This window comes from Chanodichthys erythropterus, chromosome 7 (assembly GCF_024489055.1).
Source record: "Chanodichthys erythropterus isolate Z2021 chromosome 7, ASM2448905v1, whole genome shotgun sequence".
NCBI lineage: Eukaryota > Metazoa > Chordata > Actinopteri > Cypriniformes > Xenocyprididae > Chanodichthys > Chanodichthys erythropterus.
The window spans coordinates 42,842,620-42,867,876 of NC_090227.1; the positions used below are offsets into that span (position 1 = coordinate 42,842,620).

Consider the following 25,257-nt stretch of genomic DNA (forward strand, 5'->3'; position numbering starts at 1 on the left):
TGGCCGGTGGCGGACATGTTTTTGTGATGCGTCAGTGTCCTCATAAACAGTCATGGCACCTCGGACAAAGGCACTGTATGCCAATTTTCAAGTCGATCGGACTAATGGCAAAGTAGTTATTGCCATTTTCATGATTTTTTTCCCTGTTATAGCGCCACCAAGTGGCCAGTCACCACGTCCTTTTTCACGTGACCGCAGAATGAGCTCTTACATAGATGTGCCAAATTTAGTGAAAAGATCTCATTCTGTCCACGAGTTATAGCCATTTAAGTAATAGTGGCTCCACCCACTTCAAACATTTTGGCGGCTCTTAGGATCCGTGAATTGGAATTTTTACTTTTTTTTTTATAAATATTAACAATCAGACTCCAGAGAATCTCGCTGCACTGGTTTGCTTCCGATCAGGCCCAAAACCTAGGACTAGTACGCAAAAGTAGGTTTTTCAAAAAATCCCAGTTATGAGCGATTGTGTACTTTTGACCGTTGTAGCGCCACCGTCAGGGCGATCAGGGCGAGCCTTGGTGACGTTGTAGATGGTGTGAGCATTACCAGCCCTCAAAGTTTCAAGTCTCTACGACTTATGATTTGGTCTGTTTGGTCTCACTTTTAGGGGAGAATGCAAATCCTTGGGAATTTTAACAGTTACAGTAGAGCTACACACTTGAACCCCTTATAAATGTTATAAAAATATATTGTTCATTTCTAGTTCATGCATCAACTAATGTTAAAAATGAGACCTTAGTGGAAAGTTATGGCAGTTAATGAATATTGACAGACAGAACAAACAAATCTTGTTTTAGTTTGGGTTTAGATCATTCCGTGGGAACAGAAACCACTAATCAGCTCTGATTCGTTTGTGTCCTTGTATTCTCACTGTGCGTCTTTAAGCTCAGCGTGATTTGACCCCTTAAACATGAACCTACTAAAATAAATCTCATCGTCCATTTCAAATATGACTGGAGTCTTCAGGGACGAGCGCGAGGGCCAGGGGCCAAACGCATTACTCTCAGCCCAGATAGCGACCAGTACGTGAACCGCCTGATATATTTAAAACCAATTAGCAGTGAGGAAGGGCAGAGTACTGCCGCCCCTCTCCTCTCCTCGCCGAGTGAGGGTGAGTTAGGAGACATCCTCATGGGGCAATTAAAAAAAGACTGGAGACCTAAACACAAAGCCCTCAGGATCACACGCACACACCTCACACGTCTCGCTTTAAAACAGACAAAATGAGAGTGAAATCACACTAGGCCACAATTAAATGCTTCAGCAGAGAGATTTACCCTCTCTGACCACACACACACACACACACACACACACACACGAGAGCTGCAGGGATGACGTATTTTTATAAGTTTGCATCACCCTGGTTCCCTCATTGGATTTTTCCATTGGTTTTTAGATTATTGTAGAAAATATGTTCTGTGACCAACAAAAGCTTATGCTTCTACACATTTTGTTCATCATCCCAGCGGACAAAAATATGTTGTAAGAATGTTCCCATTCCCATTAACTTATGAAAATGTAATCTCTGAGTGTTCTCTGAACATTATCCAAAAAAAAAAAAAAATTAAATTAAATTAAATTTAAAAAAAAATGCAGGTTTGCTGTGCTTGTTTGTAGGGCTGCACAATTTGGTCAAAATGTTTTGATTATATATCAATATGGCTATATAATAATAATAATAATAATAATAATAATAATAATAATAATAAGTATTTAATATTACTAAAAAAATGATTTAAGACAAGATAACATTTTATTAGTATTATAGTATTTCAATGTAAAATAAAAAAAAATGTATTTAATAATAATAATTTTATTGGTTGTCTTAATTTCTTTATTTTCCTTAAAGCTTGTTGATAAGTGCTTCTCATTACAAGTTTGTGAAAATGATTGGCTCATGTTGTGTTTCCAAATGCATGTTAAAGCGACCCAAACTTCATGCGGAGCAGCATTTACTGTGAATCGAGTCACACTAAGACACTGAAAACTATAGAAGCTTGTTTTCGCCACAGAATAAAACAATTTAAAAGATAATTGCGACTTTTTTTCACAGAATTGCATTATATAAACGCAATTGTGAGTCAAAAAGTCATAATTACCTTTTTTATTTTTTATTCAGTGGCAGAAACAAGCTTTCCATAGAAAACACTGGATTATAAGATGCTCATGTGTAAGAAAACAGTTTGAAACCCCTTTGGGATTTGATAATCTCACTTAGCCATATTACGATTACGGTTTTATTTTGACCACCCTTAAGGCCCATTCACACCAATGACGATAAAGGTATAGTTCTAAAAATCATTCTAAATGTAAGAGAATAGCAGAGTTCACACCACAACTATAACGATAGCGGCACAGAGAAACTATATCATTTGAATCACTTTCAGAATGATTTATTCCAGCTGATAAACAATAAAAACATTGACAGCAAATCAGAATCCATCCTGTTTTAAAGGACACCTATTATGCCCCTTTTACAAGATGTAATATTGTAAGTCCCCAGAATGTGTCTGTGAAGTTTCAGCTCAAAATCCCCCACAGATCATTTACTATAGCTTGTCAAATTTGCCCCTATTTGGGTGTGAGCAAAAACATGCAGTTTTTGTGTGTGTCCCTTTAAATGCAAATGAGCTCCGCTTTCCAGAAGAGGGCGGAGCTTTAACAGCTCAACAACAACAAAGCTGGAGAATCTCACACAGTAAAATGATGAAAGTGTTCAGCCTTACATTGTTCAAACCGGAGTTGACACTGATGGAGAGATTAGCATGTGCCGTCATGTGAAGTAGTCTGGGGTAAAATGACGGCATGTCAACAACACTCTACTACAACAACTCTTCCTCTTCTCTAAAGCAGCCCAACATGGCCCGCCCCCTTTGTTGCATGTTCCCAGAGGCGGGGTTTATGTTAATGAGGGGGTTAGTGATGTCAGCAACCCAGGAAGAAGCTCGTTGTAGTCCCTACCAGCCGTTTGTTGTAGTCCTTAAAAAGTGATTTCTGTAAAAGAAAATATCTCTCTTTGCATTGAACTTTGAGCATCGTAACTTTGCAGATATTGTTTTTGCTCAAACAGCAACATTACACACTAACTAAAGTTAGTCAAATCATAATCAACCACCCCTTTAAAGAGCTTGAGCATTTAAAGTGACAGACGACAAAACTGCAGTGCGCTTATAATAAACAGAACGATAACATCCGATGGTGTGGACGCTAATATAGTTATCTTTATAGTTAACATTCTTGGTGTGAATGGGCCTTTATAGTTTTGACACCGACACACACACACACACACACACACACACACACACACACACACACACACACACACACACACACACACACACACACACACACACACACACACACACACACAAAAGTTGTTTAATTTTTTACATTTGTATGCACACACACACACACACACACACACACACACACTGATGAGTTTCAGCTGAACCTGCATTTGTAACTTGTGTCTTTTGATTAGTAGTTGCCTGCGGCTATGTGTGTGTGTGTGTGTGTGTGTGTGTGTGTGTGTGTCGGCTGTGTTTGGAGGGCACAGCCTGCGGGCGTAGAATCAGTCACCGCTGAACACACACACACACACACACACACACACATACTGTCCTTGACACATCAGATCTGCCCTCGTTTGTCCGCAACTATTTTAGTGCCGCAGATGAGTTGAGCTCACGACACGCTCACCTGCCGTCTGCCCGTCTCTCCCTCCATCGTTCCTTCTGTCGTTCATCCTCCCTCCATCTCTCTCTCTCTTTCTCTCCCAGAGTCGCTCGCGGCAAGAAGATCCAGAACAAGCCCGTCTGAAGCAGAAAGCAAAAGAGGTGAGGCTTCCATCATTACCAGTGACATTTCAAGGCTCCGGCAGATGAATTTTTTATGCCGTGCTACATATGTAATGCCATTTAAAGTCTGACTCTGGGAAAAAAAAGAAGAAAGTTTGAGGAATTATTTTCATTGATTGATGTCCTGCGAAAAAATGAGCGTTTTCCTCTTTTCTCCAGCTCTGAGCTGATATTTAGGGGAATGTTCTGTGCTTTTATCCGGTCGGAATGTGGAATCTGATTGGAGATGAAGTCAGAGTTTTTCCTGTTTGACGGATAATTTGCCAAGGCCATTAGCATCATAAAGGCGGACGGCATTGCGTTCTCGTCTTGCATTAGCAAAAAGGGGCACAATTAGAAACTGTTACCGCGGTATGAGGCACAGATTGCTTGCTTGTGTTTTCTCCCGCATTGATTTTTATTTTTTTACTCTGCCAATTAAAAAATAGTGCTGTTCTTGATTCTCAGCAGACTTAATGACCCACTAAAAACATGAGCTTTCTGTACGGAGCAGTTGACTGTGATGCTGAGCAGATGCATGTGTTTGTGGCATTTGAAGAATCAAACAGTTTCGGCTTTAGTACATTTGTGTGTGTTTGTGATGTGCACAGCGATGTTTGCACTCGGCCTTCACTGAGGCTTTGACTGAGTTCAATTACAACTCTCCACCCGCAGGTGTGTTTTCACTGTGTGTTTTGACTCTGGTACCTCTGTGAGCGTCTGTGTTTGTCACTAACTTTGTAGCAACTCCAGCGCAGAAAATGACTCTTTTATTTATGTTTTTCCTCCTTTGCTTTTAGAACAAACACAAAGAACATAGGCTGCTCAGTGATGAAGAATTTACTTTTTTTGCAATTCATGAGTTGGAAGCGTAATTAAATGTGGTAAACATCAAAAAACTATATATCCAAGATTTTTCTCCATATAGTGGACTTCACTGGGGTTCAACGGGTTGAAAATGTCAGTTTCAGTGCAGCTTCAAAGAGCTCTACATGATCCCAGACGAGGAATAAGAGTCTTATCTAGACTCAGATAACCATTGACCATTTTCTAAAAATAAAATTTATATAATTTTTAAGCACAAATGCTCGTCTTGCACTGCTCTGTGATGCTCCATGCATGACGTAATCATGTTGGAAAGGTCACACGTGATGTAGATGGAAGTACCGATCCAGTGTTTACAAAGCGAACGTGCAAAAACTAAGTCAAACGACCTTTACAAAATAAGGTAAAACAACATTGTTGGACGATTTTGAGTTTTTCGCTCTACCGCGGTACTTCCGTCTACGTCACACGTGATTTTTTCATGTGATTACGTAATGTGTGGAGCATCACAGAGCAGTGCAAGATGAGCATTTGTGGTTAAAAATTATATGCATTTATTTTTTTTTTTAGAAAATAACTGATGGTTTCTCTAGATAAGACTCTTATTCCTCATCTGGGATCATGTAGAGCTCTTTGAAGCTGCACTGAAACTGTAATTTGAACCCCAGTGAAGTCCACTATATGGAGAAAAATCCTGGAATGTTTTCCTCAAAAACCTTCATTTCTTTTCCACTGAAGAAAAAAAATCTTGGATGACATGGAGTTGAGTAAATTATCAGGAAATTGTAATTCTGAAGTGAACTAATCCTTTAAGGAATCAGGAATCGCATAGTCGCATTGTTTTAAAAATTAAAATTTAGATTCCTCTTATCAGTTCCTTTGTGTGCATTTTAATATAAAGTTAAACCATTCAAGCGCATAAAGACTCGTGCGCTGTTTTCACACATCCAAAGCGCACACAGAAAGCCGCCTCTCATACTGAATAGCATACGAGTCTTAATGGAGTTCTCTTCCGCGTCTTTTTGCACTTGAACGGACAAATACACACAAAAATATGTCAAAATATCCGTAAACACAGTCAGTTATGTCTTAAGTGAATGTAAACAGTTGACAAAGATAATGCATGTGCAACAGTATATTCTCTTAAAGTGACAGCAGCCTAATATTCCTGCTGCCGTCTCTATAATAATGTTAATCAAACAACAAAAAACAAAGAAAAAATTCAGTTGTTGTTCTTGACTGAATAACTTTTGTAACTATATTTGTAGTGTATATTTTTTTCATAAAGTGCATTTTATACATTTGATTGCAGTTTCTGTACCTGAATACTTGGAAATCTTAAAACACTGTTTATTTCAATCATATCTTTTGTTCAGTTGTATTTAGGCTGTGCGATTGCTAATTTGTTTACTTGACTTTAATAATGCTTGAAATTTATATTATTTAGTTTAGTTGTTTTTGCTATGGTATTTTTAAACCAAAGGCAAAAGTTCCCTGTGTAAGTGTTCTTTAGCCTGTTGATTTTAATGAAATGTTTTGCAAAAAGACTTAGAATAAATAAAAAATGGTGCATCTGATCAGTAAAGTAAAAATACACCTTCTCCTCAACAACACACTTGATTTGAGGAATCGTTCATGTCTGGAGCACAAACACTGCAGGATTATGTTCATACTGAACTTTAATACTCAGTTCTAAAGGTTTGGTAACTAATGATCATCTTTCGCTACTGGATTTCCTGACTGTCATCTGTCCATCTTTTCTCTCGCTCCCACACTTCTGCTCCACATTAGCGAGGTAACCCTTTAGAGTGGATTGTAGTCTTCCCATCAGCCTGTGCTGTATGTAAATGAGGTGATTTGTAATAGGCTGCGCCTGAGGCCGTGTGATCAAAGTGGATCTCCGCCCTGTTAAGTGGCAGGCAGCTCATCATCTCAACACAGCCAGATTAACTTTCCAACCCACAGAACGACTACTACAGCTCACACACACACACACACACACGCTCGGTATGTGTCGTCAAAAACTCCCAACTTGTTTCCAATCAGAATTTTAAAAAGGCTGAAATCTCACTTTTATTTGCTGTTCCACCAGAAACCGTGTTTTCCCGTCTCTCTCTCTCTCTCTCTCTCTCTCTCTCTCTCTCTCTCTCTCTCTCTCTCTGGGCGTAATGGCCGTGGTCGTTTCTCAGTGTGGTTCTTCCTCCGGTTTTCATCTCCTGATTGGCTGCAGGCGACAGAGCTGCTGTTTGCGTCTGTCGTAGAGGTTTCGCACATCTGCCCAAATTTTCATCAGGATAATGAGGTTGATCCGCACTGCCTTCACTCTCTGTGACGGGTAGAACGGCGAGAGAGAGGTTTATTACTCATAACCACACCAGGACACACACACACACACACACACACACACAGTATATTGCACTTATGTGGTTTGTGTGTGTTAAGAACTCTTTACACATCTTTTGAGTATCACTTGTAGTCATGCCGTAACACCAAATTTAATTTTTAAAGGAATTAATTTCATCTTTTGATAAGATTTGCACAACAGTGTAGCTTAAAGGTGAAAATATAGTTCCATCTTCATTTATTCACTCTCATGTTTCTACATTTTCCTTTTGTGTTCCGTAGAAAAGATATTTGCGGGTTTGGAATGATGTGGGTGAGTAACTGATGAGGCAATTTTTGTCTATTCCTTGAATAATATAAAGCTAGGACATATATCCATCCATCCATCTGAATATCCATCCATCCATCCATCCATCCATCCATCCATCTGAATATCCATCCATCCATCCATCCATCCATCCATCCATCCATCCATCCATCCATCCATCTGAATATCCATCCATCCATCTGAATATCCATCCATCCATCCATCCATCCATCCATCTGAATATCCATCCATCCATCCATCCATCTGAATATCCATCCATCCATCTGAATATCCATCCATCCATCCATCCATCTGAATATCCATCCATCCATCCATCTGAATATCCATCCATCCATCCATCCATCTGAATATCATCCATCTGAATATCCATCCATCCATCCATCTGAATATCCATCCATCCATCCATCTGAATATACATCCATCCATCTGAATATCCACCCATCTGAATATCCACCCATCTGAATATCCACCCATCTGAATATCCATCCATCCATCCATCCATCTGAATATCCATCCATCCATCCATCCATCCATCTGAATATCCATCCATCCATCCATCTATCCATCCATCTGAATATCCATCCATCCATCTGAATATCCATCCATCCATCCATCCATCCATCTGAATATCCATCCATCCATCCATCCATCCATCTGAATATACATCCATCCATCCATCTATCCATCCATCTGAATATCCATCCATCCATCTGAATATCCATCCATCCATCCATCCATCCATCTGAATATCCATCCATCCATCCATCCATCCATCTGAATATACATCCATCCATCCATCCATCCATCTGAATATCCATCCATCCATCCATCCATCCATCTGAATATCCATCCATCCACCCATCTGAATATCCATCCATCCATCCATCCATCTGAATATCCATCCATCCATCCATCCATCCATCCATCCATCCATCTGAATATCCATCCATCCATCCATCTATCCATCCATCTGAATATCCATCCATCCATCTGAATATCCATCCATCCATCCATCCATCTGAATATCCATCCATCCATCCATCCATCCATCTGAATATACATCCATCCATCTGAATATCCATCCATCCATCCATCCATCCATCCATCCATCTGAATATCCATCCATCCATCCATCTGAATATCCATCCATCCATCCATCTGAATATCCATCCATCCATCCATCTGAATATCCATCCATCTATCTGAATATCCATCCATCCATCTGAATATCCATCCATCCATCCATCCATCCATCCATCTGAATATCCATCCATCCATCTGAATATCCATCCATCCATCTGAATATCCATCCATCCATCCATCCATCCATCCATCCATCCATCCATCTGAATATCCATCCATCCATCTGAATATCCATCCATCCATCCATCCATCTGAATATCCATCCATCCATCTGAATATCCATCCATCCATCTGAATATCCATCCATCCATCCATCCATCCATCCATCCATCCATCCATCCATCTGAATATCCATCCATCCATCTGAATATCCATCCATCCATCCATCCATCCATCTGAATATCCATCCATCCATCCATCCATCCATCCATCCATCCATCCATCCATCCATCAATCCATCCATCCATCCATCCATCCATCCATCTGAATATCCATCCATCCATCTGAATATCCATCCATCCATCTGAATATCCATCCATCCATCCATCCATCCATCCATCCATCCATCCATCCATCCATCTGAATATCCATCCATCCATCTGAATATCCATCCATCCATCTGAATATCCATCCATCCATCCATCCATCCATCCATCCATCCATCCATCCATCCATCCATCCATCTGAATATCCATCCATCCATCTGAATATCCACCCATCTGAATATCCATCCATCCATCCATCTGAATATCCATCCATCCATCCATCCATCTAAATATCCATCCATCCATCCATCCATCCATCCATCTGAATATCCATCCATCCATCCATCCATCCATCTGAATATCCATCCATCTGAATATCCATCCATCCATCTGAATATCCATCCATCCATCTGAATATCCATCCATCCATCCATCCATCCATCCATCCATCCATCCATCCATCCATCCATCCATCTGAATATCCATCCATCCATCTGAATATCCACCCATCTGAATATCCATCCATCCATCCATCTGAATATCCATCCATCCATCCATCCATCTAAATATCCATCCATCCATCCATCCATCCATCCATCCATCCATCCATCCATCCATCTGAATATCCATCCATCCATCCATCCATCCATCCATCCATCCATCCATCCATCCATCCATCTATCTAAATATCCATCAACCATCCATCCATCCGAATATCTATCTGTCTATCTATCCATCCATCAACCATCCAAATATCTATCCATCTATCCGTGTATCCATACATCCATCATTTCGAATATCTGTCCATCATCTATTTGAATATCAAGCCATCCATCCATCCATCTGAATATCCAGCCTTCCATTCGAATATCCATCCATCCATCCATCCATCCATCCATCCATCCATCCATCCATCTATTTGAATATCTACCCATCCATCCATCCATCTGAATATCCAGCCTTCCATTCGAATATCCATCCATCCATCCATCCATCCATCCATCCATCCATCCATCCATCCATCCATCCATCCATCCATCCATCCATCCATCCATCCATCCATCCATCCATCCATCCATCCATCCATACATCCATCCATCCATCCATCCATCCATCCATCCATCCATCCATCCATCCATCCATCCATCCATCCATCCATCCATCCATCCATCCATCCATCCATCCATCCATCCATCCATCCATCCATCCATCCATCCATCCATCCATCCATCTATTTGAATATCTACCCATCCATCCATCCATCCGAATATCCAGCCTTCCATTCGAATATCCATCCATGCATCCATCCATCCATCCGAATATCCAGCCATCCATTTGAATATCTATCTGTCCATCCATTTTCCTTTTGTGTTCCGTAGAAAAGATATTTGTGGGTTTGGAATGATGTGGGTGAGTAACTGATGACGCAATTTTTGTCTATTCCTTGAATAATATAAAGCTAGGGCATATATCCATCCAACTGAATATCCATCCATCCATCCATCCATCCATCCATCCATCCATCCATCCATCCATCCGAATATCCAGCCTTTCATCCATCCATCCATCTATTTGAATATCCATCCATCCATCCATCCATCCATCCATCCATCCATCCATCCATCCATCCATCCATCCATCCATCCATCCATCCATCCATCCATCCATCCATCCATCCATCCATCCATCCATCCATCCATCCATCCATCCATCCATCCATCCATCCATACATCCATCCATCCATCCATCCATCCATCCATCCATCCATCCATCCATCCATCCATCCATCCATCCATCCATCCATCCATCCATCCATCCATCCATCCATCCATCCATCCATCCATCCATCCATCCATCCATCCATCCATCCATCCATCCATCCATCCATCCATCCATCCATCCATCCATCCATCCATCCATCCATCCATCCATCCATCCATCCATCCATCCATCCATCCATCCATCCATCCATCCATCCATCCATCCATCCATCCATCCATCCATCCATCCATCCATCCATCCATCCATCCATCCATCCATCCATCCATCCATCCATCCATCCATCCATCCATCCATCCATCCATATATCTATCCATCCATCCATCCATCCATCCATCCGAATATCTATCCATCCATCCATCCATCCATCCATTTGAATATCTATCCATCCATCCATCCATCCATCCATTTGAATATCTATCCATCCATCCATCCATCCATCCATTTGAATATCTATCCATCCATCCATCCATCCATCCATTTGAATATCTATCCATCCATCCATCCATCCATCCATTTGAATATCTATCCATCCATCCATCCATCCATCCATTTGAATATCTATCCATCCATCCATCCATCCATCCATTTGAATATCTATCCATCCATAAATATCTCTATATTACTTTACTGTTTTACTGCTCAGGAGTCTTAATGGAGTTCTCAGTATGTTTATCCATTATGTTTCATGTCTCATGCTTGAACTTTGTCTTAGATGCCCTAAAATTCTTTAATTTAAATTAAAACTGACCCAAATGAGTCACCAGTGGTCATAGTACAGAGCTATAGCATGAATGTGGATCATTTTATATCTCTATCATCTGATGAGAAATGCTTGAGTTCATATTGAGATCTTTTGATTGCAGACTTGGCGAACCTGAACACAGTTTGAAACTCTCCTGAAACTAAAGCCAGTCTCTCAGATGTTTCTCTTGAGTCTTTTTCTGTTTGCTCTCCGTTTAATATCACAATTGAGATATCGACGAGATCCGACTGGTGATTTTTCTTTCCTTTGGGAGACGCTGTTAAAGGAGCGTCTGCCTCTACAAGCGTGTGCGTCTGATGGACAGATGTTGTCTGATCGGGGCAGGTTTTCTATCCATTCGTCTTTTTTCAGCCCTTCACAAACATCCGATTCCCCGTAATGTCATCGAGCGCGTGTGTTCGGGAACCTATTTCCACAGTCCTCAGCGATGCCCAAAGGTCAGATGGGATATTTTTAAAGTGCCCTCGGTGAAAATCAATGCCCCAAAAAAAGAGACAGGATGCAGGAACCCTAATAAGCAGCGCCTCGCCGCAGATAAAACGAATCTGCAGAGAAAAGTGGAGAGATTGTGAGGGGACACATGACAAATAGAGAGAAGAAGAAGGCAAAATAAAGTGAAAGAAGCCGCAAATACATAAAAGAGAGCGAGCGAGAGAAGCCCTGGCAGATACATCACTGTGTCAGGTCACACAGACACTCTGCGGCCACAGATTCATCATCGCTGCCCCGCTCTCAACAGGAGAGGAGAGGCGAGGCAGGGCAGAGGACGCAGAGTGACCACTGCTGACCACCTGGGTAAACCGGTGCATTTTACCACAACAGCCTCTGGCCCAGAGCGCCCGCCGGCCGCCGTGTCACAGACAAGGACAGAGTAACAGAGGTGGCGGTAAACGTTTGCTCCCAGTGCCGCTAAACGCGTGAGTTTATACTGCTGCTGATGACTGTGAGCGGACGGCAAACACAGACGGTCGGTTTAAAGGGATAGTTCACCCAAAAATGAAAATTATTCCGTGATTTACTCACCCTCAAGCCATCCTAGGTGTATATGACTATCTTCTTTCAGATGAACGCAATCGGAGATGTATTTAATAATATCCTGGCTCTTCCAAGCTTTATAATAGTTGTGAAGGTGGACGCGATTTAATAAAGGCCTTCTGAATTGAAGTGATGGGTTTTTGTAAGAAAAATATTCATATTTAACCCGCTGGCCCTGTTCAGTCATTTTTGACCAAAAAATTTTATATTTTAAAAATGTTAAAAACCGTAGCTTCATCAGAATGAGACGACACTTGGTGACTTTTGTCACATTTGCAATATGAACACACAAAAAATCAAGGACATGATTCGGACATATTAAAGGATTAGTCATTCAAGATGTCCAGGTCTTTCTTTCTTCAGTCAAAAAGAAATTAAGGTTTTTGAGGAAAACATTCCAGGATTATTCTCCTTATAGTGGACTTCAATGGACTTCAAACGGTTGAAGGTCAAAATTACAGTTTCAGTGCAGCTTCAAAGAGCTTTAAACGATACCAGACGAGGAATAAGAGACTAATCTAGCAAAACGATTGGCCATTTTCGAAAAAAAATACAACTGTATATACTTTATAAACACAAATTATTGCCTTGCACGTGCTTCCGCTCACACTTACACTTATAGTCACACTTACCTTCTTTGCGGTCAAAAATGACTGACAAAGGAAATGAATTGGAAATAGGAAAAAATATGACAACTCAGAGAATCTTTTGTTGGTACAAACTACAAATCAGACACTGTGCAGGAAAAAAGTGCACAGCAATGAAGGGGCGACGCACTAAAATGTAAAGAGTTCAAAATAGACACACCCAACACAGGGCAACGTTTATGCAAATGTGTGAAATAAAATCACTTAAACACATTCACAGACACACACAAATGAACCGGTTTGGCCGTAAAAATAAGGTAAAATTGAGCCAAAACTCAAATAAGAGGTTGAAATCAGATCAGACCCAGATTTATTAAGCTGTAATAAAACATGCACGTTCATTTTTATTGACTTTTAATGTTATGTGTGACAAAATGTCTTCCTCTGTGTTCAGGTTTGACTGTAGACAAATTAATGCAAAAACCGACACTTCAAATCAACATTTCAAACCAAAAAAAAAAAAAAATAAATCTAAATCTTGACAAAAAGTAGTCTTTGAGAATATCTAAGTATAAATCCAAATGCATAACTTAATAAAAATAAGTATTTGTGTCTAAAAATCACTATAGAATTAATAAGCTACTTTATATAGAGCTCTATAGGAATCTAGTGTTTACACCATGCATTACAAAATGTTTTCTTTTTTTACTCCCACCAAATGGCACTAATCTACCTTCAAAAAGTGGATTTTAAATGCTTTGTCTCTATTTTAACATGGAATGCTTAAAAATAATTTAAAAAAATATATTAGAAAAAAATTGTGTATTACTTTCAATGTGGAAGAATAGCTAATAAAAAATTTATAAATATTACATAGTATCATAAAATACCCTAAACATTTTATATAATAATAAAAAAATATTATTGAACAAAAATATATTACATTGGTTTTCCTGAAAAACAAAAAAGTTACTTTTAAAGGCTTCGGTCACTTTTGACCGTAAAGAAGGCAAGTGTGACTTCTTTTAAATTCAGAGGGTTAACACTATAAATAACTAGCGTCCGGCAGACATCCGCATGCATACTGCGCAAGTCGAATGAGTAACCACTGAAGCGATTTATGATGTAAAATTTAGGAGTATCTTAAGCTTAGACGTCTCTTGCGGTTCAAAGAAATAGGGCTGTGGCCGCATGGATTAGTTTTTTGATGGATGGATGCATTTTTTTGGGCTTCAAAATTGCATCCCCCCTTTACAACCATTATAAAGCATTTTAATTTTTGGGTGAACTATCCCTTTAATCTGAGACTAAAAGAGAGAGTTCAAACAAAAAAGATTTAATTCAGCTTTAATCATAGGAATATGGAAGAGGATTAGGGCAAAACAATAATAAAAAATAAAACCATCTCGAGAAAAAACTCGTTAAATTTCGAGAAAAAAGTCGAGATAAAATGTTGAGAATAAAGTCATTAAATTATAACTTTATTCTCAAAAGTTTATCTCGACTTTTTTCTTGAAATTTAACGATTTTTTTCTCGTAATTTAATGATTTTTTTCTCAAAACGTAACAATTTTTTTCTTATAATTTAATGACTTTATTCTCAACATTTTATCTCGACTTCTTTCTCGAAATTTAATGATTTTTTTCTCGTAATTTAATGATTTTTTTTCTCGAAACTTAACAACTTTTTTCTTGTAATTTAATGACTTTATTCTCAACATTTTATCTCGAACTTTTTTCTTGAAATTTAACGTGTTTTTTTCTTGTAATTTAATGACTTTATTCTCAACATTTTATTTCGACTTTCGAGTTTTTTCTCGAAACTTAACAACTTTAATCTCAAGATGGTTTCATTTTTTATTATTGCTTGGCCCTAATTCTCTTCCGTATAGGAATAAATTACATTTTAAAATATTTTTTAAATACAAAATATTTTAAGTTGCAACAATATTTCACTGTATTTTTGATCAAATAATTTGAAAAAGAGTTTACTGTTTAAAATTAAAGCCATGATATTGCCTGTTTCCATTAACAGCCCAATTAGACCAATTCCATAGTCTAAAAACAACTTGTTTATCTGTACGGTCATCAATAACACATCTTACACTCCTTCATGAAGAAATTATGTGACATTCAGACACTATTGCCTGTGTTTCACTTCATTCCTGACCTAAATAAAGACCGTTTGTCCTCTCTCCCCTCTTTCTTGTACGTTTTTCACATCCTCATGAAGCTGAGATCCTTCACGTGAAACTTGGATCTGTCCTGTGGGAGTCTCTTGGCTTTTTGTTCGAATAATTTTCCTCAAATATTTTCTCTCCTCAGGCCATTGCAGTTTCTTTCCCATTCCATCGTTCTCACCACTCTTTTTCCCTCCGTCTTCGTCTGTTTTTATGCTAGTATTGCGTTCTTACGCCGCAGTGTTGTGGGTAGAAGAAGCCCGATCCTCTTCCAATAAGACTGAGATGCATAAAAGACCCACAGCTGGAGACACAAACATCCCATAATGCCTAAACGCTTTGGTTCAAACTATGCTTCGGAAAATGTGACTTTGCAGGAGGAAAGACGCGCGCTCGAGTGCTTGAGTTTTGTGTGCAGTGATTTTGCCAAGACCTCAGAATATTTCCATCATAGAATGAATTGTAATCGTTCTGAGGCATAAAACTATTCAAAGAAGTTTAACTGTATATGAAACATGTTTTGAATGAAGAATGACACGTGTTTGTCTTTTAATAATGGCACAAATGATTGATTGGGCCACAAACCCAGAGCTCAAAGTTTCTCAGTATGTTAGTGTGAACTTTGTCATTTTTAAAAGGAGAACTAAAAGTAAGAGAAAATAAATAATGCTTATATAAATTTAAAGGGGTCATGAACTTTGTTGTTTTAGTATTTTAGAATGTTTCCTGGGGTGCACTTATAATGTTAGTATGCTTTTTACATCAAAAATTGACATAATTTAGAAATAAAAGGCATTTTCCTACCATGATTTTAGCCCTCTTAAAGGGTTAGTTCACCCAAAAATGAATTTCTGTCATTAATTACTCGCCTTCATGTCGTTCACAGCTGTAAGACCTTTGTTCATCTTCAGAACACAAATTAAGATATTTTTGATGAAAAAATAGAGGTGTATGACAGCAATATAATCACTTTCAAGGTCCAGAAAGGCACTAAAGACATCGTCATGTGACTGCAGTGGTTCAACCTTAATGTTACGAAGAGACGAGAATACTTTTTGTGTGCATTTATTCAACAATCTCTTCTCTTCTGTGTCATTCTCATACGTTATTTACATCCAGCGCTTCCTGGTTCTACATCAGAACGACGACTCATTGGCCGGCTCCTGCGTCAGCATCACATTCATGCATCACGTGATCAATGTGGCCAATGCTGAGGTGGCATTCGGACATAAACACAGAACTGCGTCACCTGCGTAAGGATATTTACAGGGAAGAGATTGTTGAATAAAGTCATTATTTTTGGTTTGTTTTTGTGCACAAAAAGTATTCTCATCTCTTAATAACATTAAGGTTGAACCACTGCAGTCACATGACTGTCTTAACAATGTCTTTAGTATCTTTCTGGACCTTGAAAGTGATTATATTGCTGTCATACACCTCTCGGATTTCATCAAAAATATCTTAATTTGTGTTCTGAAGATGAATGAAGGTCTTACAGGTGTGGAACAACATGAGGGTGAGTAATTAATGACAGAAATTAATTTTTGGGTGAACTAACCCTTTAATCCTGGGACATACCAAGCGTTGTCGGCAACGTCAGGCTGTTTTTAAACGTCGACCAACTAAGTTTTCCTGAGATTCAGCATGTAGAATTGGCATCAGGCCTTTAGGCGAGAGAGAACTCTGATTGGCTGTTCAGTTTAGTGAACGAGTCGAAATGCAAGAATAATAGCAAAACCGTGAGCAAACAAGTCGAGACGGTACAGACAGAAAACTGTTCTAGTGTTCCTGGGTGAATGTTTAGTATTAACGTGAGCCGACTGAAATATAGAAAGTGATCAGCATGAATGATCGGGTCAAAATGATGATTTGTTGACGGTTTGTGTATCTGCAGCGCCGGTCTCACGTTCTGAATTACGAATATAGATGAATATATATGAAAAAATAGACAACGGTCTCATTACACGCATGCACAGAACTGACAGTGACTGTGGCTCTCTTGATGTGTTCATGTGGAGGTTTACTAACTGTGTTGATTATAAGCATTATATTGAGATCGTGGCATGAAAGGTTGCAGTGATGAACATGTAGTTGATCACAGACGTGTTGTTGAGCTCATGAAAGCAGTGATCTCATCATTGCAACTCAATTTCTGCACACTGACGAATGCTTTCATCATAACTAACAGTGCAAACACAATGTAAATAAGACATTTGTTGGTGCAAGTCCAACGCTGTTTGATTGACAGCTCCAGAGATTGTAAAGGGAGCGTTCTTTGTTCGATTTCTATATATAATTGAATCACAGTTTAAATAACAGATTATTTTCATCCTACTAAGAGAAACAAGGTGAAGTTGAGTGTTTAGTCACTGGTTTGATTTAATTGGATGTAGGTCTGAATCAGAAATCACTGGTCACTGGTGACTTTGGTTGCACATGTACACACAATCCGTACATATCAAACAATCTGTAACAAAGCAATAGTGACACTGTAAAAACCTTTTTTACTCATGTAATTATGTTCCTGTCAGATCCAATATAAAAGGCACAGCATCATTTTTTTATTTCAGGCTCTTTGCAAATCCAATGTGATTTTCAGCAACCTGGAAATGCACAAGTTGCTTGTTGAGCTTAGTTGCTCGATCCAGTGTTAGCGCCACCTCTGTTATTTACCTATTACTACTTGTCATTCTCGAATCAGTGGGTGGGGCTACTGAACTTTAGGGTTTGTGATGTCACCAACCCGTGAAAAAGCTCGTTGTAGTTTCCCTTTGCATTGAACTTTGAGTGTTGTAACTTTGCAGATGTTGTTTATGATCAAACAGCAACATTACACACTAACTAAAGTTTAAAAAGTGAAATCATAATCAAGGACTCCTTTAATGTGTGTAGAAGCTCAGATCATGGGTGGAATTTGATGAGAAATATGTGAATTCATTTTAGCAGAGTTTGCACAGATTGAGAAACTCTAATGAAGCACTTTTGAGATCATTGAGGTCTTTTTTTCAAGATGAAAAGCAGGAATCTTTGGCAAACGTCTTCTTCATTTGCTCTCAATCTCATTGCTGTCTAGGAGAAACATTTGAGATACATTTGGTCTTAATCTCAGATTCTGATTTTTAAGGTATACAAAATTTCACAGCAAAGTCCTTCACCAAGACAAAAGATGTAACGTCTGTCCTGAATCTGTTTTTATTTTCCTCTTTGTGGTTGCTTGTTTCATCCTTAAAATTCCTGAAGTCAAATTTCAGACGTAAGAAAGAAGGAATGGGGGGAAAAAAGAAGCGGAGAAGAAAAGCAAGCTTTAAAAATACCTTTGGTGTTCCTGTGTGTTTGTGAATATTATTACAAAGTGCCGTAATGAGAGAAAGAACAACACAAAGCGAGATTTTTGCCTGTGAGCGAGATGGCGAGGAATCTGAACAGCGAAAGGCCCGAGTGTGTGTGTGTGTGTGTGTGGCCGCCTTTAGGAGGTCTTTTCTCTTTGTACGTGGATCTCCTTGGGATGTTAGCAGCAGGGGAATCGGGAATGAAGAGCTACTCTTTTGGGTCTGAGTAACAGAGAACAACACAATGAAAGGAGGCGAATGGGACACAATGAACAGAGAGATGAAAGGGTCAGTGTTAGAAAAACGCACTCCAGACAGCGACCCCTCTGTCCAGTTCACTTCATAGACACTTCAGGTGATCTTTAGAGATTACCAACATAATAATATCAGATCACTTTAACAACTACTTATTTTCCCCATCCGTTTGAGATGAAGTGACTTTTATGTGTTTACAAATAATAGCAATCAATTGCTATGCATTTCATAATTTTATACACTATTGTTCAAAAGTTTGAGGTCTCTTCTGCTCACCAAGGCTGCATTTATTTGATCAAAAATACAGTACAAATTGTGAAATATTATTACAATTTAAAATAGCTATTTTCTATGTGAATATATAGTAAAATGTAATTTATTCCTGTGATTAAAGCTGAATTTATTTGATCAAAAATACAGTAAAAATGTGAAATATTATTCCAATTTAAAATAACGGTTTTCTATGTGAATATATAGTAAAATGTAATTTATTCCTCTGATCAAAGTTGAATTTATTTGATCAAAAATACAGTAAAAATTGTGAAATATTATTACAATTTAAAATAGCTATTTTCTATGTGAATATATAGTAAAATGTAATTTATTCCTGTGATTAAAGCTGAATTTATTTGATCAAAAATACAGTAAAAATGTGAAATATTATTACTATTTAAAATAGCTGTTTCCTATGTAAATATATTGTAAAATATAATTTATTCCTGTGACTAAAGCCGAATTTATTTGATCAAAAATACAGTAAAAATTGTGAAATATTATTATAATTTAAAATAGCTGTTTTCTATGTAAATATATTGTAAAATATAATTTATTCCTGTGATTAAAGCTGAATTTATTTGATCAAAAATACAGTAAAAATGTGAAATATTATTCCAATTTAAAATAACGGTTTTCTATGTGAATATATAGTAAAATGTAATTTATTCCTCTGATCAAAGTTGAATTTATTTGATCAAAAATACACTAAAAATTGTGAAATATTATTACAATTTAAAATAGCTATTTTCTATGTGAATATATAGTAAAATGTAATTTATTCCTGTGATTAAAGCTGAATTTATTTGATCAAAAATACAGTAAAAATGTGAAATATTATTACTATTTAAAATAGCTGTTTCCTATGTAAATATATTGTAAAATATAATTTATTCCTGTGACTAAAGCCGAATTTATTTGATCAAAAATACAGTAAAAATTGTGAAATATTATTATAATTTAAAATAGCTGTTTTCTATGTAAATATATTGTAAAATATAATTTATTCCTGTGATTAAAGCTGAATTTATTTGATCAAAAATACAGTCAAAATTTGAAATATTATTACAATTTAAAATAACTGTTTTCTATGTGAATATATTGTAAAATGTAATTTATATCCAGTGATCAAAGCTGAATTTTAAGCATCATTACTCCAGTCTTCAGTGTCACATGATCCTTCAGAAATCATTCTAATATGATGATTTGATGCTCAAGAAACAATCTTTTGCATTGTTATTAATGTCTTTACTGTCACTTTTGATCAGTTTAATGAATCCTTGCTGAAGGAAAGCATTAATTTCTTTAAAAAAATAAACAAATCTGACCCCAAACTTTTAAACGGTAGTGTAATTTAATGAATTTTATAATTTTGTTCATTATACTGTATATTAAGAGGGCATTCGTTATATATATTTCTTACTATAGATCAGAGCTATCCTCCTAATTGAAGTCATCTTTTGTTTCTGATCATGTTTATGCAGTAACTAACATCATTCATGAAACACAAGTGGACGGAATTTCTATGTAAATCATAAATCATATTTACATAAGCATGGTTTATGCATGACTCAGAATGATATTTATTTTGCATGTCGCATTGATGCGACAATTTATGTACTCTAGAAAAGATTTTACACGCAATTTACACAGAAATTCCTGTGCATGTTTCATGAATAAGTTTTATTATAAAAAATGATTTTGCTTTTATAGAATAATGGTAAAATAAATGAAAGTATATTTAAAAATTAATTTATATAAAATAATATAATATAATATAATATAATATAATATAATATAATATAATATAATATAATATAATATAATATAATATAATATAATATAATATAATAACATGAAATTATGTTAATTTTATAATTTTTACTTAACAGATTCCTTCTTTTCTTCTTATTGACAATTTAATAACACTTGATTTAATAAATGATTAACACAGAAATTCCCTTAATATATGCAAAAAAATATTTTGCTTTTCTAAAATAATGGCAAAATTAAATGAAAATATATTTGCAAATATATATTACAAATTCATTTTTATATAGGCTAATATAAGACAACATGAAATTCTGTTGATGAATTACTTATTTTATTAATTTTATTTTTCATTTTTGTAATGATAAAAAAAGAAAATATAATATATAAAAAAAATTATTGATTCTATTCCATTGATAAAATTCAGATTTTTAAGTTTCCTGCCTTTAATGCTGATTAGTGAACATTCTGAGGTGATGTTCAGCTTCGGTGCTTCCAATGCCGGACACTTCCAGCGTGACCTCTGACCCTTTACACCTCTTGGCTCGAGGAGCAAGACGGTGCACACGGCCTCTGCCTCACATTCCCCCCTCGCCCTGGAGCGTTTGTGGGAAAGGCCTGAGCGAGAGAAAGAAAGATGGTTTGGAGAGAGAGAGTTTTGAGAGAGGGCCTTCAAAGTGTGCCAGCCCCGTCCGCATGTTTCCATTAGATTGTCGTGTTGGCTAATTAGAGAGCGGCAGCATGATTCACCTTGTTAATTAGAAGGACTTGCACACCATCGGCCCCGGGGCTCTGCGGGGGAAAACGAGAGATCCAGAGAACGAGAGGGCTCTTCTTCAACGCCCGCAGTCTCTCCTTCTCTGAAGATCCTTTTGCTTTTTGATTCGAAAATGAATAAATCATCGGCGCCGTCCTTTCGGTGCGCACACGACTCTGTTCATCTGCCACAGATGCAAATTACACCTGATCAATAGAAGGTGACGTCGGAGCCGCACTTGCGGAAGAAAGAGGTTGAGAGGGGAAAAGACTGCTTGCCCAAGCACTGGTGACACAAAAGATGGAAATTTTCTACTTAGATAAGCAGGATTTTTAATGATCTCCTCTTGCTTATTCTGAAATTCCCCTTCAAATAACACCGTGAACCCTTCTCTGCTAATGCCGACACACTGTGCTCTCCAGTTCAACACTGTTTTATGTTGCCTTTGGGTTACATTTTTAATTACATTTTTTAATATTTGTTTTTACATTTATTATTATTTTTAATTAAATATTATTTTAATGTTTTATTATTATTATTTTAATAAATTAATATTTGTGGATGTTTTACTATATATTTTAATTAATCTTTTTAAATTTACATTTATTATTATTTTTAATAAATATTATTTTAATGTTTTTATTATTATTATTATTATTATTATTATTATTTTAATAAGTTAATATTTGTGGATTTGTTACTATATATTTTAATTATTTTTTATTTAGATGTATTATTATTTTTAATAAAGTATTATTTTAATGTTTTTATTATTATTATTATTATTATTTTAATAGGTTAATATTTGTGAATTCATTACTATATATTTTAATTATTATTTTTAATTTACATTTATTATTATTTCTAATTAAATATTATTTTAATTAATTAATTTATTATTATTATTATTATTATTATTATAGGTTAATAATTTGTGTATTTGTTACTATATATTTAATTAATCTTTTTAAATTTACATTTATTATTATTTTTAATGAAATATTATTTTAATGTTGTTTTTATTATTATTATTATTATTTTAATAAGTTAATATTTGTGTATTTGTTACTATATATTTTAATTATTTTTTTAATTTACATTTATTATTATTTTAATTAAATTTTTATTTGTTTTTATTATTATTTTAATAAGTTAATATTTGTGGATTTGTTACTATATATTTTAATATTTTTTATTTAGATTTATTTTTATTTTTACTTTAATATTATTGTAATGTTTTTATTATTATTATTATTATTATTATTATTATTATTTTAATAGGTTAATATTTGTGAATTCATTACTAAATATTTTAATTATTATTTTTAATTTACATTTACTATTTATTATTATTAAATATTATTTTAATGTTTTTATTTATCATTACTATTTTAAATTTATATTTTTAATTTATTATTATTATTATTCTAATAGGCTAATAATTTGTGGATTTGTTACTATGTTTTTCTTGTTTTTCTTTTTCTTTTTTCCTGCTATTAAGTTAATAACACCAGCAATAATTAAAAATGGATACCATCCAAAGTCAAACGGTGCACACATGCCTGTGCTTCTGTTGAATATGAATGGTGCTTGAAGAGCAGGAAGTGACCTCATAATGAGCCCGGCCCCTGGGGATGCCTGAGGTGTTTGTGTAATTGGGGTTTGGCTTGAACTGCAGATCTTTCTCTCCGCACAAACTTCAGTCGTTCTCGGTGGTTTTAGTGTATTGATCTTCAGTGTGTTACTCCTGAGGTCAGCATGTCGAGCTCTGTTTGACCCTGAGGTCAGTGCATGTGACATGTCAGACAGATCAATGATTTACACGTTACTGTGAACTGATAATGGCTCTAACTGCGTCTGCTCATTAACTGCTCAAAAATTGCTCCGAATTCTTGCTTTGAAGACTCTAACCTGCAATGTCATTAGGCGGCACACATTTTTATTTAAATTTCTTCTTTTAATCAGTTTAGTTCTGAATTCTAGTTCTAAATCCTTTCAATTCATTGTCTGACTTTCGAAACACAACCATGTTTTATTTTAATGACAATTATCTGATATGGAAAATATCAAAAATATCTCATGTTAAATATTGATATTTAAAGCCAACATAAAATCTTTCTTAGATCATTTTTCCTAACATGAACGTTTCATCAGTGCACGTTATTCTAATGAAAAATATGTTTGTCGTCATAATTAATCACGAAAATGTATTTTTTTCTGCTTCTGAAGTGACTTTTCTGTTCTGATGATATCATCAAGGATGCATGTTTGGGGAAAATAATATTAAGCAATAATATTTTCTATTATAAAATTGGTGATCCAATGAAATTATTTATAAAATGAAGACCTGTCCTAAATTATTTTCCACAGAATATTTTGTTTCCCTAATAAATATGTTGTATTGTTGTTAGTTACTTTTTATGTTGTCTTTAGGTTAAGTTTTTTATTAATATTAAAAATTATTTTTGATAAAAAGGTATATTTAAAAAAAAACAATTATTTTAATTATTATTATGGTTTATTTTGTTATATAATAATATTTTTAAAGTTTAATATTTGTGAATTTGTTGCTATATTTGTAGATTTTTTTTATTTTTGGAAAAATGTGAAGAATTTGGCTTTTAAAGGAATAGCAGAACAGTGCTCAGTGTCCTGGGGCGGGGGGTGAGGGGGCAGATTTTGCCCCCTGCTGGTCCTTTATGTTCCAGACTTCGGTGTTACTGAACCTCACTGTTGCCCAGTGAAAGACCCCCCCAAACCGTTCCGCTCCGGCACAGACATCTGTCCGCATGAGAGTGTGTGCGGCGCCGTGGGCCGTGGCCTGTGGGGGAACAGAAGGTTTTGCAGGGCTGATAGAGACGGGCAGGTTTGGCCATCGTGATAAACAGAGCTTGTATCTTCAGCCGCATGTGCTTTATGTGAAGAGAAACACACGTGAGCTGGAGATGAGGAGATGAGATTCAGGATGGACGGCTATTGAGTCTGACGATGGACAGATGGACGGGTGGATAGATAGATAGATAGATAGATAGATAGATAGATAGATAGATAGATAGATAGATAGATAGATAGATAGATAGATAGATAGATAGATAGATAGATAGATAGATAGATAGATAGATAGATAGATAGATAGATAGACGGACGGACGGACGGATGGACAGATGGACGGACAGTCTATCTATCTATCTATCTGTCTATCTATCTATCTATCTGTCCGTCCATCTGTCCGTCTATCCATCCATCCGTCCATCCATCCATCCGTCCGTCCGTCCGTCCGTCCGTCTGTCTGTCCGTCCGACATCTATCCGATAGATAGATAGATAGATAGATAGATAGATAGATAGATAGATAGATAGATAGATAGATAGATAGATAGATAGATAGATAGATAGATAGATGGTCAGACAGGTAGATAGATAGGTAGATAGGTAGGTAGGTAGATAGATAGATAGATAGATAGATAGATAGATAGATAGATAGATAGATAGATAGATAGATAGATAGATAGATAGATAGATAGATAGATAGATAGATAGATAGATAGATAGATAGATGGTCAG

General features: G+C 36.3%; 1 protein-coding gene across 4 annotated transcripts in view; it reads left to right on the forward strand.

Moving 5' to 3' along the window:
* Nucleotides 1-25,257, forward strand: part of LOC137023483 (transcription initiation factor TFIID subunit 4) — a 113,886-nt gene that overhangs the window by 44,473 nt on the left and 44,156 nt on the right. For all 4 annotated transcript variants that reach the window (XR_010895544.1, XM_067390652.1, XM_067390653.1 and 1 more), the window contains one exon: nt 3,783-3,839. Coding sequence is in view for 3 of the 4 variants with exons in the window: in XM_067390652.1 (XP_067246753.1) it covers nt 3,783-3,839 (57 nt within the window). In the remaining variant the exon portion in view is untranslated. The remainder of the gene's footprint in view (nt 1-3,782; nt 3,840-25,257) is intronic.